This window comes from Rousettus aegyptiacus, unplaced genomic scaffold (genome assembly GCF_014176215.1).
Source record: "Rousettus aegyptiacus isolate mRouAeg1 unplaced genomic scaffold, mRouAeg1.p scaffold_m13_p_11, whole genome shotgun sequence".
Lineage (NCBI taxonomy): Eukaryota > Metazoa > Chordata > Mammalia > Chiroptera > Pteropodidae > Rousettus > Rousettus aegyptiacus.
In genome coordinates this window covers 60440230-60459349 of record NW_023416286.1, presented here as the reverse complement: position 1 = coordinate 60459349, position 19120 = coordinate 60440230, and the positions used below count along the sequence as shown (strand labels likewise).

At 41.4% G+C, this 19120-nt stretch overlaps 1 protein-coding gene across 1 annotated transcript in view; it reads right to left on the bottom strand.

Annotated features, from left to right (window-relative positions):
* The window catches only part of ABCC4 (ATP binding cassette subfamily C member 4), a 220836-nt gene that overhangs the window by 119085 nt on the left and 82631 nt on the right, over positions 1 to 19120 (bottom strand). The window contains exons 10-14 of the mRNA XM_016158617.2: positions 16687 to 16776; positions 15253 to 15444; positions 8022 to 8116; positions 7701 to 7787; positions 1769 to 1865 (exon numbers count right to left, since the gene is read on the bottom strand). Of these exons, the coding sequence (XP_016014103.1) occupies positions 1769 to 1865; positions 7701 to 7787; positions 8022 to 8116; positions 15253 to 15444; positions 16687 to 16776 (561 nt within the window). The remainder of the gene's footprint in view (positions 1 to 1768; positions 1866 to 7700; positions 7788 to 8021; positions 8117 to 15252; positions 15445 to 16686; positions 16777 to 19120) is intronic.

Genomic DNA, 19120 nt, shown 5'->3' with positions numbered 1-19120 from the left:
ACTGCCACCAGTGAGGTGAGTCCCACTCTTCTGCATGTGAACTTAACTGTTCTCAAGGCTGAGGACTCTGAGCTCCCTATCACTGGAGAAGTGGGGAAGAGTCAACACATTAAACTGCTTCTGAAGGGTAGCAATTCTGCATGTTAATAGTCTTTCTTAGGACATAAATGCCTTTAATGAAGTGACACATCTGACCAAAAGCCTCTTGGAACAGACAACGGTTAATGATGGAGGTGCTGAGGCACAGAGGCAAGCAAGCCTAGGAGTGATGAATCGAACAAATACTAAGCCTTAAAAATTCTCACTACCCTTCGTCCCCCAACCACACTAGCTGTTGTGGGTTAAATGGTGGCCCCGCAAAAGATATGTTCAAATCTCAAACATGATACCTATGATGGTGGCCTTATTTGGAAATAGTGTCTTTGCAGATGTGATCGAGTTAAGAGGAGGTCATACCAGAGTATGGTGGGCCCTAAATCCGATACGCCTGGTGTCCTTACAAAGAGAAGAGACTGATACAGACTCAGGGACAATGAGATGTGACAATGGAGGCAGAGACTTAAGTGCTGCAGCTGCCAGCCAAGGACACCAAGGATTGCCAGTGAACATCGGCAGCTGGAAGAGGCGAGGAAGGAGCCTTCCCCAGAGCCTTCGGCGACGGCATGGCTCTGCTGGCATTGTGATTTTGAATGTGTAGCCTCCAGAAAGCAAGAATAAATTTCTGTTGTTTTGAACCACCCCCCCTCCTTTGAGGTGCTTTGCTACAGCAACTCTAGAAAATGACACAATACTAGCCTAAGCCCATACTTGTATATTCTGAACTTCACTAAGACTTCTGTTTCTGCTAGTGCCCCTCCAATGACCATCAAGAGGGATCTTTTTAAAAATCACACATCAGACTACATCACTTCTAGGCCTGCCGCCCACCGCTCTCAGCCCGTCTTCTTCCATGCTCCCCCTGCTCATTCTGCTTCAGCCACACTGGCCTTCCAGGTCAGTTCCTGCCTCATGGCCCCGCCACTGGACCCTCTGCCTCAGATGCCCCTGCCCCAGGTTACTGAGTGGCCAGCATCTTCATGTCACTCAGGTCATGAGAGGTACTGCCTGCTCAGGGAGACGGTCAGGATATCAGCCTCCACACCTCTCTCCCCTTCATCACGCATATCACATACTCTCATAAGGATGGTAGCTCCATGATGCGAGGAACTTGTCTCACAGCTACACAGGCTCTCACCCATACCGGGCACACATAAAGCCCTGTGCAATGAGACTTGCAACTGACTACGCCAGGAGAGTGGGTGTCTCTAACCAGGGGATGCTCAGCTATCTAACCATATTTCTGGTATTAATGGAAAACACTCTTTAGGGAAACCATGTATGATAATCAAATGGATACGAGCATGTCTTCATATCTCTAATTTCTAAATAACACTTCACTTAAGTCATGGAAGAAGAAAACAAAAACTTCTAAACAAAACAGCATTATCATCCTTAACAATTTCACCAGAACAATTATAATTTAGTAACTCTGAGTCCTTAGGAAGTTTATGTACTTTAGGATATATGGCTTAAGATGTAATAGTGACATTTCTACATGTCTTTGGATTCATCCTCCGTGGGTAGATAGCAGCTCTGAGTAGAAAGGGATGGACAACTGAGGAGGAACAGGGAGTTTACCACGAATGCAAGGAGCGTGACCTGCTGAGAGGCCCTGCCTTCAACACACCTGAGAGACAGCAAGCTCCAAAGACTTCTAGAAGTTACTTACATCTTTCAATATCAGAATCTGACTTGCAGCTTTTAGGTACTGCAACTGATGAGTCACTAAGATTGTGATCTTCTCATGCAAGGTTTGACAAATACACCTATGAATGTAAGAGGTACAGTATGTCAAGATACATCAATAGGGGTGCTCCAAATTGAAAAATGTACATCTTGAAAACATAAGGAGACAAAGATCACATAGTAGTCAAAGACCTGTAATTTAAATACCAATATAAATACAAATTAAATACAAATATAAATCATTGCAGCCGATGAGGTCCTCAAATTCACCAGCAGCCGACTTGAGTCTAGCTTCACTACAAAATTCTAAAAAGCAGTCCAATGCAGGAGGTAGCAACTGCCAAGGTTTTTTCCCCCTAAAATTCGGCTAAACAATTGTTTATATATTTCATGTTGAAAAACAATTGAACAACAGTGAGATTCCAAAACTGAACTGAAATACTAATTATTTTATCACTGTGTAGGAATGGAGGGAGAGACCTATGTCCTATAAAAGTGTGTACATTTTTCTTAGACAGTTTCCTAGGTGATTATTTATGATTTATGGTGTATATATTAAGCAAAAGAAAAAAAATACCCTCAGATTCTCAGTAACCTTCGCCTATTTTAGACACTTCTTCCTAAATGATGTTAGAAAATAAATGCTAGCACAGCTTTGATTAGTCCCCACAATACTCCGAGTCGCCTCCAGGAAGCGCATCATCTTTTGCTAGGACTGAAAATCTGTCAAATATAAAAATGAAAGAACAGAACCTGAATGGCCCTAATCATTATGGAAATGACCCAGTGGCTCCAAGGAGATACTAATTCTCTCAGTGAAGACCCACCTTAGTATTTGACCTTCGAAATTTTTTTTTTTTATAGTAACTCCTTAAAGTGCTCCTACATTTTGAATGCAGACCCCTAGGAACTAAGCTGCACCCACAATGGTCTGTGACCTCTCCAAGTTAGCGAGTAGTTGGTACCAGGCCCCAGTGACCACAGGCAAGGCTCTGGGCACACACTCTCATTGCCCGAGTCCCACACTGAGCAAATCTCAGGACCATGGACATGACTCAACCTGCCGAGGAAGATCAGATCAAGAGTTCTGGAGACACTCAGACTGGAGTTCATATCCTTGCCTTGCTCCACCTCCTACTAGACTGACAATGTCAGGTGAGCTACTAAACCTCGCTGAAGCTCACTTTCTTCATCTCAAAATAAGAAATGTCAACTCATAGGCATGTTCTGAGAAATAAATCCACTTAGTAAATGTTAGTGCCATTCTCCACTCTTACCCTTACTCATAAGAGGCCATCTGCTTTGGAGCTGGGACAGAAAAGTCCTAAGAGGACACTTTTGAGACTGGGCCTATGACCAAAAGCGAGACCCCAGGGTGTAGATGCATATACTATCATTTCATTCTTTAAATCCGAAAGGATTGCTTTTTTCCATTTCGTCATGTATTCATTTGGCTTTCATACCAAAGTTTCTTGACCAAGTAAACCCCTCACCAGGCTTAGTAGGAAAGCTTTTAATGGAATTGTTTCTCTTTAATTCAAAATTACCTGCCATTAATCCCTAAAGGGAGATGTTAGTCAAACCTGATGGGTTACTACATCCGAGATGGACCAACTGAACAGTTTCAAATTGTTTTCTTCCTAACATTTCATCACAGATGAGGTAATGTAATTACAATGATATTATCAGCTGATAACTTTAAATTTTTTCTAAATTATGATTTTCATCAAAATTTCCAAGAAAACAACTTTATTTTCCAAATTTTTAAGAGAAAAAAATTCCCAGGTCAGGCCATAAGTAAAAGATTGATTCCACAATGAGTCGTTTAACTCTCATTCTGTATAAGAGCTGTATTCAGAGGTATCACATACTGTGGAGAGAGTGAAGAAACTGTCGCAACCTTCTTTCACTCAATCAACAAACATTGGTTGAAGTGCCAGGCACTAGGTGCTGAGGATACATCCACCAGTCAAGAATATGGGATCTACTCTGCATCGCGTGAAGGGAGACACACTAAGTGAATGTGGAAAATGCACTGCGTGATGCGAGCTATGAAGGAAAAAAGCAAGGCGATGGTGGCTATCGTAGATGGAGGTGACACGTGAGCCAAGAGGCCATCTGGGGAAACATCCCTGGAAGAACGAATAGCAGCAGCAGTGGTTCCCGGACAGGAACACGCTGTGCGACGGCGCCTTCACGCACTCGCAGTTTAGTGGGGGTGAGGGGGCGCGTCACGATCAAGAACAACCTGTTGCGGGCTGTGGGAAGGCAGGACGCTCACAGATCCCCCTGGGGGGACAGGAGAGGAAGGCGGAAAGGCGGGGCGGCGGTAGCGGTGTCCTACATCTTTCCTCTTTGCCCTGGTAGACTGTCCCCTGGCTCTTGGACAGAAGGAACAATATCTGTATAAGACAGACAGGTATGAGAAGGCGCTCACCTCACTCTGAGCGCTCCACAGAGGCCGGTGTTCCTGGAATGTGTACTGAGGCTGTGCAAGGAAATGCTGGAAAGGCGAATGGGGCTAGAATGCAAAGAACCTTGTTTGCCCTTTCAGGACTTGGAGCTGCGTCCAAACAGGAAGGGAATCTGAAGGTCTGAGGCAGAAGGGTGAACTGAGAAGGCAGCAGTGTGGGAGATCTGATTAGGGCAGACCCAAAGAACTAACTATGCAGGCCCTGACACGTGGCGTTCTAAAATACAACACAGATCTGTAGCCTGGGACAGATTCGACTGACATCAGTTCATCTAAGGGTTCCGAAATTTCTGTACGTGATAGAACCCACTTACTGTTGACAGTATATGGTTGTAAAATCCCCAGACATTAATAACGTTGGATATATATTCATGACTGACGTAAACTGTTAATGGCAAGTAAAAGTGTAATTCATTCACTTTTAATACAAAACACTTCACATTACTAAGCTCCAACACAACCGCCATCTTTCATAGTATATTGTTCGATCCAATTTTCTAACTCGTTGAGAACATTCTCCAGTTGCTGCTGAGTGATTTCCTAAATTGCATTCGTGCTCCCTGCCCTAAGTTTCCCTAAAGAACGTGGTTCTGATTAGCGAACAACAATTTTAACAAGCTTGCTTCTATCAAGTGTATATCCGAAGTCATTAAACCCAAAAGCTGCGAGAGGACTTTATAAACACCTGTGTTCGAGGAAGAACTTGGGAGAGCTTCTGTGATAAGCATACTGATACTTAGCAATTAAAACCCCTCCTCTTTCCTCCTCGTGATGTGATTGCAATGGCTAGCGGAAATTGTTCTTGGAGTGATGGAGAACTTGTGCAGACTCACACCAGACAGAGTGGCGGACCCAGGGGTGTGCAAGGTAGAGCGTGGGGAATGGGGAGGCTCAGCTTCTCAAGGTGCCACTGAGGATGGGGGAGTGGGAAATCTCTATGCCAGCACTAGTCTCCTGTCACTGAACTCCGTACAGCCCACAAGGCACTTCTCTGCCCCAGAAAAAATTCATCAAGTCACATTCAGGATGGGCGGAAAAGAGAGGTCAGGTCATACAGCTGGAGCTCATGCCGAGTGTCAGCTGGCCCTACTCTCTGCATTCTGAAACATTCACTGTACTATACACTATTTTTTTTATGGTGATAAAATTTATGTAAAATAAAATTTACCGTTTTAACCATCACCACCATCCATCTCTAGAACTTCTCACCACCCCAGTAAATAAGAACACTCTACATATACATTCTGGTGGGAAAGAAAATGTTAGGGACCCACCCAGTGACCCATGCTTAGTGGATGACCGTGAACTTCAGCTCCTAGTGTCCAGGCTCAGAGCTGCCTCACAGTCTCGCTCTCACACTACTGGCTCTGTTTGAATCTCTTCTCTTTTTTTCAGGACCCGTTGAATTTCGTGTCAGGGCCTTTAAAGAAATAATTAAGTTAAAATGAGGCCGTTAGGGTGGGCCCTAATCCAATCTGACTGGTTTCCATAGAAGAATAGATTAGGACATAAGAAGAGAAGCACCGTGGACACAGGTGATACAAGATAAGAAGAGAGGCCTTAAGAGAAACCAAACCTCTGGACACCACGGTCTTGGACTTCCGGCCTCCGGAACTGTGAGAAAATAAGTTTGTAGTTTAAGCTGCCCAGTCTGTAGTATCTTGTCAGGGCAGCCTGCTATAGACAAAATGCTTATGCCTTCCCAAAATTTACACATTGAACCGTAATCCCCAATGTGACTGCATTGGGAGGTGGGGGCCTTGGGAGGTGATTAGGTCACGAGGGCTGAACCCTCATGAATGGGACTGTGCCCTTGTAAAGGAGACCTCCGAGAACTGCCTCCACCCCTTCCTCCATGTGAGGACAAAGATACTGAATCTGCCTTGTTCTCAGACTTCCCAGCCTCTAGAACTCAGAGAAACAAATTTGTTATTTATAAGTCACCTAGTCTATGGTATTCTGTTACAGCAGCCTGAGCAGACACAGCCCTAGCAAACTAATACAGGACCTCACAGTGAGTACTTCCAAGCAGCTTCCCTCTGCTACGGAACCCGCATCCTGCTGTACAACCTGTACTTCCTGCAGCAGGACGTGCCTGCTGTTCTTTTCACGTCTTGCTTCTTTTTATGTCTATAGCTTTGCTTCTACTACTCCCTTTAGCAAAAGGAACTGAATCCTATAGCTTCCGTACACACCCTGCCCAGCCTGCAGGCCCACGGCGCCTGTCCCACCAAGCCCAGTCCAAGGTGAGCTTTACAAGCTGGGCTGAATGCCTAGAGCTGTCCACTTCTACTTCCATTTAGCATTTATTATCTTTACAGGGTGAACTCTTCCCATCCATGTGTTTTGACAAACTCCACAAATTCCTTAGGGGCCAAAACAGATCTAAACTTCTTGATCTCCCTTCCTCTGCCCAGTATGCGTCCTTATCCTCTCTGGCTTACTGTCCTCCTTTATAAACCTAGGTGCTTTGTGCAGTAACATTTGTAAAAGCATCTGTCTCAGTGCACATAGTAGTGCCTAAGTGCAACTGAAAGGGCTCATTGGCTCGAACAAGGTAAACAACAGCAAGGTAACTGTGGGATAGATATGGATGCTGTTTTAGCAAAAGCAAGTTCATGAAGCTTTTGAAAAGTCTAGCCTAGACTTCGTAGGAAGCATCCGTCAGCGCATGTTAGGTTACAACACACACAGAAAAGAGATTCGGATTATTGTAACTCAGTGGCTCAGTGGCTCAGCAAAAGCCAAAGAAAACAAATTCCAGAAACACAAAGAGAGAGGCTGGAGTTAATCCAGATTCTAGATATCTAGTTTCAAATTCAAGTTAACTCTACATTTGTGGGTCTTATTAGTTCGAATGAAGCAATATTAAATGATTGAAGCCATACTCTGCTGTGGAACAAATCATTAAATTCTAGACTGTATTAAGTATTTTCAACCTACAGAATAATAAATGTAAACCAACAAGGTCTTTCCATGGAAGATCTATGTTGGTACTGAAAACTTCGCTTCTGACATGCCACAAATGATAGAGGAAAAGAACTGGTAATCAAGTACCAGGTTACTACCCACCGGTAGGTTACTATTCCACCTGTGGATTTAAAAATTGTACGTCATCTTTATTCCTGGGGTCTGGATCCATCAACAGTGTCTTGGTTATCAAGTGTGAGTGGGTGGGGAGGACTTACACAGTTTGCCATTTATTTCTTAACTCCCTAAAGCCTGTACTCGCCATACGCCTGCACACAGTTAGCACCTTCAGTATTTTCCCATCTTGACCTCATATCTGTGCAAAATTTTTCTAAACTGGATCTTCTGTGGAAGGAAGGGAGGGGACATCAAAGCTGAACGAGCTCGATCTTCTGAGGCACAGAGACTTTCCTCAGCCCACTGCACAGGGCTCTTAGAAAGCAGAAATGACACAAAAAATGAGGAAACTCACAGTTGGAACAGATGCCTGCCAACTTCTGCATCCACTGCACTGAGAGGATCGTCTAGAAGGTAGATGTCTGCATCCTGATATACCGCTCTAGAAAACATAAAGAGATATCGGACTGACAAACACCTCATGCCCGCTGGATCTCATCCCCCAATCATGACAGCGTTCAATAGTTCAGATGATATTCATTCCAAGACCCAACGAAATCATCTAAGACTAGTGCTTCCCACAGTACCCCCACACGGAGAGCAGGGACTGCATGTCAACCCCCACTAGAAACAGCAAAAGAGGCACATGCAGAACAGTAGCTAAAACGCGATTTGCCTTGCGAGGTTGACCCGGGCTTTCTGCCCTCCACTTAGTGTGGTTCCCCGGTCTCCTATCATAGTAAGATCTCCATCCTCCAAAAGCTCCAAATCCTATATGGAGATAGAAAAAAAAAAAAGACTTAAAATGTGTTCTACTGTCATCTTAAACTTTTAGCATTAGTTCTTCATACATATATGTGATCAACAGCAATAGATACATTTCATAGTGGCTAAACTATAACTTTGAACCTTTAAAAAAAAAACAGTTTTTGTTTTCATCTTGTAGTTTTTTACAGCATTTATGCCTTTAACCATTTTAACAGATATTTAGTGAACATCAACTATATGTCAAGCATTGTTCTGGGTACGGTGAATTGAATAGAAAATAGTCTCTAGAGTTTCCATGTTGGGAGACTGGTAACACGAAAAATTAACATGAGTACAAGCACTAAGTACTATGAAGGAAAAGGAAGTCAGCTAAGTGGGATAGCGAGTGAAGGGGCGAAAGTTTACTTTATATGGGGGTGGGGAAGGGCTCTGATCAGAGGAGGGTTTCAGCCAACAGATATCCGTTGGACGGGGAAGCCAGCCTGCAGAGATCTGGAGAAAAAGTATTCCATGTGGAAGAATGAGCAAGTGCATGGGGCAGGTACACCCCCAAGGTGCTTGAAGACTAGCACAGAGGCCAGTAGAGCTGGAGCAGAGTGAGTGAAGAATGCAGAGGATGGGCGAGGCGTAGCAGGAGGGGCTCAGAGTGAAACGGGGAGGGGCATGGGGGAGAACTGACGTGATCTGGCTTGGGCTTTTAAGCAATCGCTGCTGCCTCTTTGTGGAAAACATGGTAAAGGGGCAGGAAAAGGCAGGATACAAGTTAGGCTATGGCAATAATCTAGTTGAAAGATGACAGTGGCAGGGATCAAAGTAGGAGCCATGAAAATGGAGGGAAGTGGTCACATTTTGGACAAATTTCAAAGGAAAAGCCTGTAAGAGCTGCTGATGGGATGAGGGTGGGTTGCAAGAAAAGAGGAAGACTGCATTGTTCTTGGCATGAAAGGGGAGAAGAACAGGGTCACCAGTTACTGAGTTTAAGAGGATAACGGATGCAGGTTTAGCAGATAAAACACAGATTTTGGTTATAGGCAAGCTGAGATACCTATTGGTGATGTCAAGCTGCTGCTGGATATGCATGCCTGAAGGTCTGTGTTAGAGGTACAAATGGGAAAGCTGGCGGCACATATATAGCTTGTAAAGGCACAGGACTTATTTTATCAAGGAGTGTGTCTTAACTAGCCATTTTGCTGATATCAGTCTCAGCTTCCCACTTTCAGAGAAGGGATGACACCTGACCCATGTCTTCACAGTGTTATTTAAGACACAGTGACAGAGTGACAGACAAGATCTATACAAGAAATAAGAGCAGAAAGAGCAGTCTGGGCAGGAGAAACCAAAGAAAAACCAAAATGTTCGAGGGACACTCAGCAGACCAATTGGACTAAATAGAGGCTTGTTCCATGCAATCCAGGAAAAACTCGAAGCTGAGAAGAATAAGAAGTTTTGCTTTAAAGATCTGGGAATCTACCAGAAGTTATATTTGACTATTATTTAAGAAATAAATAGACAAATCACAATACCTAGATAAAAAGATGACAACAACATCCACAAAATGACAGTATAATAATCGGGTTTAAGTTACACATTTTATGTCAGAAATCTTTACTTAGATTGCCTATAATCATTACTAATGTAGACAAGCAGAGTTTAGGGGCAGTTTGTTGGTTCTCCACTCTCTCAAAGGTCAACCTAGGATACATGGCAATACCTTTCTGCAAATGAAGCCCTCATTTTTCTGTCTCCACTTTGGCAAACTTAGAGGAGAGAGCACCTGACACATGGGGATCTCTAGGATAAACAAGTCCTTTGATCTCCCTAAGTCTCACTTTCATTTTCTACAAAATGTGCATGAGAAACAAGAATTACTCAACTCAAGATGCTGTGAGAACCAAAAGGGTAAGTATAAGAACAACCCTCAACAAAAGGAAAAAGAACATGAATTAACTTTTGCTATTGTTGACTGGTACATATTTTTTTGATCAAACCAACAGTGGGATCACATTCACATTCTGATACAGTGTGAATCACAATATGCCAAGCCCACCACCAAGAGAAAAGAGAAAAGGAGTGTCTCCATCATAACCCATTTCCGGAAGGCCCACCGAAACACACAGGCACTCAGAGTTCCCTGAGTACTCAAAGCGTAACTGGACTGCATCAGATGAAAGGCAGCAATGGCTGCCTATCATGAAAATTAACTATTATTTCACATTTTTTTCTTTGTTGAGCTCAAAAGTTAGTATTATCTCTTGCTTTTGGTTTTCATGAAAAAACAATGAGCTATTTTAAGATAGGTTCCCAGACTTCTAGGAACACAAACACACACACACACACACACACACACACACAGACACACGTACATACACACGTTTACTTGGTCTCTCTCTTTCACAGTTGACAGTCCTTGCAAAGTGTCCTTAGCTTTTGTGCCTTGATTTTACGTTGCTTTGTTCCTTCTTTAAAATAGCACCACAATAGCACAGCAATCAGCTATTTTCTAGAAAAGGAACTTAAAACTCACTCTTTCATTTAGCACATGTAGAAAATAAGAAATGGACTCTCTTCAAGTCTGGTAAAAGAAGGACTTTGAGTGTGTTTGTTGACTCTGCAAACTATTTATAGACAAGCCTCAGAGGGGAAAAACATTTCAAAGGATCTGAAGGAACACCCGAGTCAGACTAATTTCCTAACCATGATTTCCTGATTTGGTTGGAGGAAAAAGCCTGGGTTGAGCTTATATGACAAGTTCTCCCACCAACAGGAATGTATTCTTACATTACTCCTAAGTTGAAATTAACTGACTATTTCGTCCACAACAGCTTTCACTGAAAATCAGATACATAAACTAGAGGAAAACCAGGAAATGGCTACACTGGTTTGATGGTGTCAGGCCAAAAACATGAAGTGCCCTTTAGCAATGGTAGAGACTTACAGCAGAAATGTTACTGAGCACACTACTACAATAGTTAGTGAAGGCCAGATGCAAGGCCCCAGCAATCGAGGGCTGGATTCCAGGGTCGAACAGCAGGACTCCCATGAGCCTTTGTTCCTAGCTTTTCCTCCATTTGGAATTATCCTTCCTATCATAGTCTGTCAATAGCCTGCCTACCCATCTTTCCAGGCCCAGCTCACTCTCCTCCATGAAACCATCCCTGAGTTTCTACAGTCAGAAGTCATCTCTCTTTTCTACAGGGTTCCTGAAGCTTTGTTTACATTTCTCCTGAAGAACACATCTAATTCTCTCCCCATTAGTCAGCTCCTGGATGGTACGACCTATGTGCCAATCACTGTGCTGGATACCTTATACCGAATATCTCTAATCCTCACAAAAGCTGGACGGTAAGTTCACTCAGACTTCTGTATCCGTGGATTTCTCATCTATAGATTCAACCAAGCCTGGATGGAAAACAGAATTTTCCAAAAGTGGTTAGGGATCCATGGATACAAAGGGCCGACTGTATGCTTGTTCTACACCATTTTATGTAAGAGACTTGAGTATTGGAGGGAAGTCCTGGGATCGATTCTCTATAAATAGCGAAAGATGACTATATCGAACCCATTTCACAGAAGAGGAAACTGAGACTAAGTGCGATTACATAACTGGTCTGAGAACTATCAGCTATTAAATGGAATGGCTGAATCTGCACCAAACTCATCTCAGTTCATAGGCTCTTTCTTCACATTATGCTGTCCCCTGAGGTTCCTAAAAAATACATTTGAAATGAATACAATACTGAAATAATTCAAGACCTGTAGCCCTTAATATTTAAATACAGAAATGTCAATAAATTTGGTCTCCATATCTAGATTAGCCTCATGTATCCCTTTTGTACTCATGACTTCTTGTTTCCTATTATGTCACAGGCAAGTGATACAGTTATTTCAATTGAGAGATAAAAGAATAAAGATATAACAATAATTATTCTGCTTGTTAAGACAATCTGAAAGAAAAATGTCCAACTTAGCAGGAATGTGGCAAATATGAGAAGAAATTATAAGCTTATGAACATCCCAAAAGGGTCTGTAAATTCAAGCGATCTATGTGGGAAAATATTAGACTAGAACTTATCAATGCTATACCTTTGAACATGTACTGCCTAAGAGTTTTTAAAAGTCTTCATATAGTAAAAGATAATATGCAGGAAAATGTTACATAATATATTGTTTATGGTATGTTAACATATTTCTTGTTGATTTATGTAATGTACTACATTACACAATGTAATGTAGAACATCTATGCAAATATCAACGCATATAATGAATATATACTCAGATATCTTCCTTCTAACATGTCACATTTTATAGATGCAATTTTATCCAAAACTGACTCTTCTTATAATTAAGAGCTAATTTTTGAACATTATTCTAACACTTACAGAGTGCTTGTTTGTCCCTAGCAATCAGGAGCTTTAAAATCATTACTTCATTTCACCCTCAAAACAACCTTATGAGGTTGATAGTATTATTACCTCTACTTTACAGATAAAGAAACTGAGGCTTTGTAAAGTTCACACAATTAGCCAAAATCACACACCTAATAAGAGAAACTCAGCCCTAGAGTTGTCTGACTCCAGGGCCTTCCAGTTTAACTGTGACTCCTACAGTACCTATCATTATTATGTTGTTTCCTAAATTATGTTCCAGGACTACCGTGTAATTTCGAATATGTCATCAGCCTAAATCGATATTGCTAGATATGATTACTTCCTATCTCCCTGTTTTATTATAGAAATGTTTTCAGCTCAATGAACTTAAAAGTTTACTTCAAATAGATTCAGTATGATACATCCAGTTGTTATTAATATAAGTAATGTAAGAAATGTTCTGTTTTTTCCTCCAGGATTGGGAGTACGGGATAAGGAGAAATTTTTATTATATTTATATGAATGGACGAATGTATGTATTTAGAGAAAAGGCTATAATAGGAACAATAGCTAGCTACCATTTACTAAAAATCTGGAGTGTTTGCATTTTACAGGCTTTATCTGTGGTCTTTACAATAATTCCATACCTCTCCCATTTAATAGGAAAGGAGCTGAGACAAACACCTAGAATAACTCCCGAGGACTGTTTCTCTCCAAAGGCCAAAGCTTTGCTACTACGTATAACATCTCTATATCTCCAGGCCCCAATTATCTGTGGCCATTTATGTCCATCCATTGACACATGGATTCCAAAGGGAGATAGGCGAAAGATCTCACAACTCATTAAAAATTTCTTGGAAACCTTCTGACCCAATGTTCTCATTCTGCAGAATAAATGTCAGGAGCCCAGGCAGGTAACAGGACAGGTCCAAAGTGACAGTGAGCAAGTGACAAAGTGAGGCCAGGACTCCACTCTTTACTTCTCCACCCTGGGCCTCCCTTCCGGCCAGCGCCCTAACTTCACACCCCTGTGTCATTCAGCAGAACAAGATGACAGTCCATGTTTTCAAGTTAAGTCACATACAGAACAATCACTGGGCAGCCCAAGCCAGCAAGAGTCTGTGTGCCACAGAGACACCCACAGAGTGGACGAAGCCGCAGAACGTTGCTTCCATTACAGGGCCACGTGGCTGTGGCAAAGGCATCAGTCCCTGAGGAAAATGCTGCCTGGCAGCTACCGTTCCCAACACCTGCTTTTCTCTGGAGATGCTCAAATGTGGGAGAGTAGAAAAGACAGGGCTGAGACATCACTGGAAAGACAAGGATGTGCCATCAAACACCCAGACCTTGGCTTAGGTCTTTGGAGTCTGACCTGGGATCGGGCACTGCACTTGATTCAGATAAAGAGGAAATGCCTGAGATCTGTCTATTCCGCATTCCACATTCTGCCTTCATCGATGACCCAATGTTTGAAATAGTTCTTCCTTATAAACTTTCTCAATTGTTTATAAGGAAGGCACCATGGGAAAGCTTGGGGTCTAGAGTCCTGCAGAAACAAATCTGAACCTGAGCTGCAAGTGTTTAAGTGAATTGTTTGATCTTTCTAAGCCTCGGTTCTGCCAACTGTAAAGTGAGGACAGGCACAGCGAAGGCACTGATAAAAGATTAAAAATGTGAGTACCTTTGTGAGTGTTCATGTGAGTGGGGGGGAGAGAGAAATGATTAGCACGTAAACTCTGAATAAATGGGAGCTACTTTTATTACTGCTCTACATTTTTTCCCTCTTCTTTTCTTCTACAATATAGATACTGCTTTAAAAAATCTAGCTCGTGACTGCTAACTTGATGTCACTTCTAAAAGCACATAACCTCTCATTAACAATGACCCAGGAAAAAGGAATAAAAGCCCACTAAACAAGTAACTATGTTTTGTCTACATCATCTTAAAATGCTACTCACCTGATGCAACCTATAATGATCAAGCCATTGTTCAAGCAAAATTACTACTTCCTCACAAAGCTGGTTTGGGACCTTGAACATCATCCCTCTGACTGCCTGTCCCAGCCTTTTCCACACGGCGTGAGGGATAAAAGCAGTCAGATGTCCAGACCGCACTGAGCAGACCCCAGGGAGAGCCTTTTAAGGCTACCTACTGTTCACTGATATTTCATAACCCAGAGAGAGTGACACAGCACATGTCAGTATTTACTTTTTTTTCTTTTTGCCAAATTACATCTTATCAGGTAAACTCAGTTCAGGTGTGATAACATGGTGTCTTTTCAAAGGCTTTCTTGTATTTTAGAGATAACTAAAGAAATAGTTTCAGATGAACTAACATGAGGTCTAGGATCTGCTCCAGAATAATGTGGCATGGGGTGGGGCTGGCAGGGGTTAGGGCAAGGGGACGAAACAAGACTGGCCACCAGCGGATGGTGGGGGATGGGCACACGAGGGTTCTTACAATATTCTCTCCACTTTTGCAGATTTTCATAGGTGTCCGTTTAAAAAAAGGTTGAAAGTGAATAAAACTTCACAAAATAAACAAACCCAAAGGAAAAGGCACTCTGTAAATATCTTTATCACATCAAGATTAAAATAGCAGTGTGCATGTATGCACATGTGTTTACATAGAAAATCAACTCAAAGTATTAAAATAGCACTCAAATATCATGTTGAAAAATTAAACTTTTAACAAAATTTACAGTTTAAGCTAACACTATTATTATTATGATCTGAACTCTGAATATATGCAACACTAAAGTCATTACTCACCTTTTTCAAGGCACACGCCTGTATTACTTTTTTGTATCGTTCCTTTTCATATTTCTTCCCAAATAAAATATTGCTCCTCACAGTTCCTGAAAACACCCAGGGCTGCTGAGAAACATACGCGATTCGTCCATGCACACTGACTAGCCCCTGGCTTGGGGACAGTTCCCCCAGCACGGCACTCAACAGCGATGACTGAAACAGATTGCAAACAAACACATGTGTACAGACAGCACTCAGGACAGAACGAGCCGCTGCAATACCACCTTCTCCTGCTCTGCAGTTTGATAAATGCTATAGCCCTTTCGTTGAAAATAGGATAAAGTACAGTCCTGGAACTTGGCAATAAAAAAATTTTTTTAAATATGTTACTGGTCAGTATAAACTAATAGTTGATAAGGAATAATAATATAATACAGTACAACAATCTATTCTGCCCAAAAGTCTTCCCTCAAATGAAATACTTTACTCAACGAAGACTAATTAAGAATGCTCAACATTCTTAACTGAGTAGCCTTGCATGATATATGTTTCATATGCCTGATGTTTAATGTAGTTGTCCCAGCAAACATATATCCTTTCCTTAACAAATACTTGTTCCTGAAAAGCTATGTATAAATATTTATATCCAATGCACCAGAAAAGATTATTTAAAGGAACTCTGAAGTGAGTCATGTTTCCAAAGGGCAAAAACCCATCCGATCCTAAAAGAAATAATCCCCTTCTCATTTATACAGCCCGTTTTTATTTCTTTATTTTGTTGTTTCAGAACATGCAAGACTAAGCATGCACACACAATTCCTTCAAATCTCTTACAACATACAAACATGAGATGTCTGTACCTAAATGATCAGAGTGCTTATAACGCAGAGCTTAAAGAACCTGTTTGAGCATCTGCTTCGCCCCAGAACCTGGTCAGTTTTGAAGGGCAAAGGCATCTGGGTCCACGTTTACATTGTACCTTGTGCTCTCAGCACAGTGCCAGGCACACGGCTGCACATTTACTAAATGTGTATTTATGTGACTCAGATAAATCAGATAAGGAAATGTTTAAAACTTTCTGGAAGAGCTTTTACAACCTCCAGACTTCCTGCGAGGTCTGCTCGGACAAAAAGAAGTCCCCATTTGCTCAGTCATTCCATCCCAAACAGCTGCCACTTAAATAATTTCCTTCACTGAGATGGCCAACTTTCAGACAAGCAGTTCCCAGTTGTGCTACTTGAATTACCAAGAAGAAAAACATAAGGTGCTTTATCCAGATTTACTTGGCCATGCAACCTTCCTGCAAAATTTATATTCCATGGAACATACTCTGAGAAATGCCATTCTAGATATATCCAATTCAAACCTGTGTTACGTATAGCTTTGGGCTCAGCCCCAACAGTTTGACACAGGATATGGCGTTATACCAAGCTTCAAAAAGGCATTCTGACTTACCTTTCCTGCTCCCACCGGTCCAACCACAGCTAACAATTCACCAGGTCTGACAGTAAAGGAAAGGCCTTGCAGGGTTGGGGTTTCTAAGCTCTATAAATTAAAGTTTACAAAAATGTATCCATTTCAAAAAGTGAAGAAAACAATACAACAGGCATTGTTACGTGAACATAATCCATATCTTTCTCTTTCCTATTTTAGTATACTGTGTCCTGGAATCCTTATCATTCAATCATATCTCTTTGGGGGTTTGAAGCAGCGTCAGTTGCCTTTAAGAAAGACCATTCTTTTACCAGATTTCTATGTGGACATGGCTCTAGACACAGAATTTAAGTAGCAAAAATGACAAGGCACCTTCTTAAATGAAAACTTCTTGATGTTCAATAACTTATTAAAAACAATGTACTTAATAGTACATTCAGTATCAATGGTTTTTAATCATTTATAAGTTTTCATTAAACCCTTGGATTTAATCTATTTTATTCATCTCCACAAGATGGCAGCATAAGTACATGACCCGCCCGGTCCTTGACTAATAAACAATTTGAAATCTCCACCAATCTATTTTCACTTGATAAAGAATGAATCTCAGTAATGCTTAGCAAGCAAGAAGCCCCTTCAAAATAATGTCGCTATTGGCAAATAAATTCCTGTAAATGATGGTCAAGGCTGTAACTAGATCTTTCATTTAACAACAACAAAAATGGGGCATAAAATCACATATTGGGTTAGAGTGATAGTCTCAATTTTATACCTGGAGCATGTATTACCAGTCCCGGCTAAATAGGGACAACAAAGTACTTCCACTGTAACAACACAGAGGTACCTGCAACAGCGTACTATCTAACGCAAGGTGGAGAAGGATAAAGTACTCATCACGTTAATGACAAGTCGTATTCCTAAGTAATCTACGAATTCTAAAATAAAGAGTTACGGTATATGTATGCTTATACATATACTAAGTGTGAAGAAAATTCTCAATAACTGCTAATGTTAGAAAACTTTTAATGTTTTTTTAAAAAATGAGTGAGTATGTGTGATTACTAAAATGCCCAAAAGACTAAAAGCACAGGAGAAATAAAAAGTATGGATAATCTTCAAAATGAAAAAAATTTCTCTGAAAATAACTGAATTAATTAAAGAATGGTCACATACTAAAATGATGACAATTATTTTTAATCACAAGAAAATTAGCCCCAGCCTTTCTAGGAATTACTAAAAACCATCAATATGAAGCTGGATTTTAATACATCAGAAACATTTTTTAAGCTTCTCCATTTGTTTAATGTTTGATAACTAGTTCCTATTTTACTATTTTTACTTAGTGTTGACTGCAAAATTATGAGTCACATACAAACATTGGCTTCCTGTCATATCACCTCATTATTCTTTGGGCCAGATTCGCAGCAAGCAATTCCTTCTCTGTGCAGGTTTCAGGATAAGGCACTACTCTAGGAAGACCAGAAGGGGGCAGCATGCAAGAGTTTCAGGGTGCTAGGGCCCCTTGCACTTCTGGTTCAGCTACTGGTGATGCAACAAGGATCACAGACGGAGCCGCCCCTCCACTCTGTGCTAGACATTGTCTGGGCGCTGGGGATGTAGCCGTAAACCACAAAGAAAAAAAACCCCTTGCCCTATGAAGATTTAAAGGCTCCAACTGGACCATAAATTTTAAGGCTTGCAGAATAAGACCAAATCCATTCATTTCATAAATGAGAAGCCAGTAGGTAAGAAGATCCTCCCCCACTTGCCTGGCTGTTTAGTGGAGCAAGTTAGAGAGTACACGTCTTTCCCCTACACTGCAACATGCACTTCATTTTGCCTCAGCTTCTCTCCAAACCTAGCAACCTCTGTGCCCCTCCTCACCTGAGAGCTCTCTCATCCATGACCTAACCTGACACCTCTTAACTATCCCCCAGCACGGGCACAATCCTTCCACAAGCAAGGCTAGCAAAACAGAATAGGGTGTTCTGTACACCAATGCAAGCTGCAAAAAAAGTCTGAGAACATGTTATCAAGTTCTTGAGAGAAGAACAAAACAGTCATTTTACAATGTTGCAGAGTTTGGTACAAAAGAAATTTGGTCATGGGTCATGTAAAGTGTTTGTTAGCCACCTGGGTGCTTCATCTAACTCAAAACATTCAACAGAATACACCTTTATAATAAATTTTAAATGGTGCTTTCTATAAATACTTACAATGTATCATGATGAGCAATAGGAAATAGGAGGTAAATCTATTTTATTAAGCTAGGGCAGGTTAGGTAAAGCAGCTTGTGTGAGCGTCCATGTATAAAAGGTGCAATGATGTGGTTTTATGAATTTGGGAATATACTACTGTTTGGGTAGAGATGACAGGCACTAAATCAGAAGTAGGTGACCACGATGCAGGTAGCACAATACTTAAGAGTCATAGGCATGAAAACACAGGAAGCGTC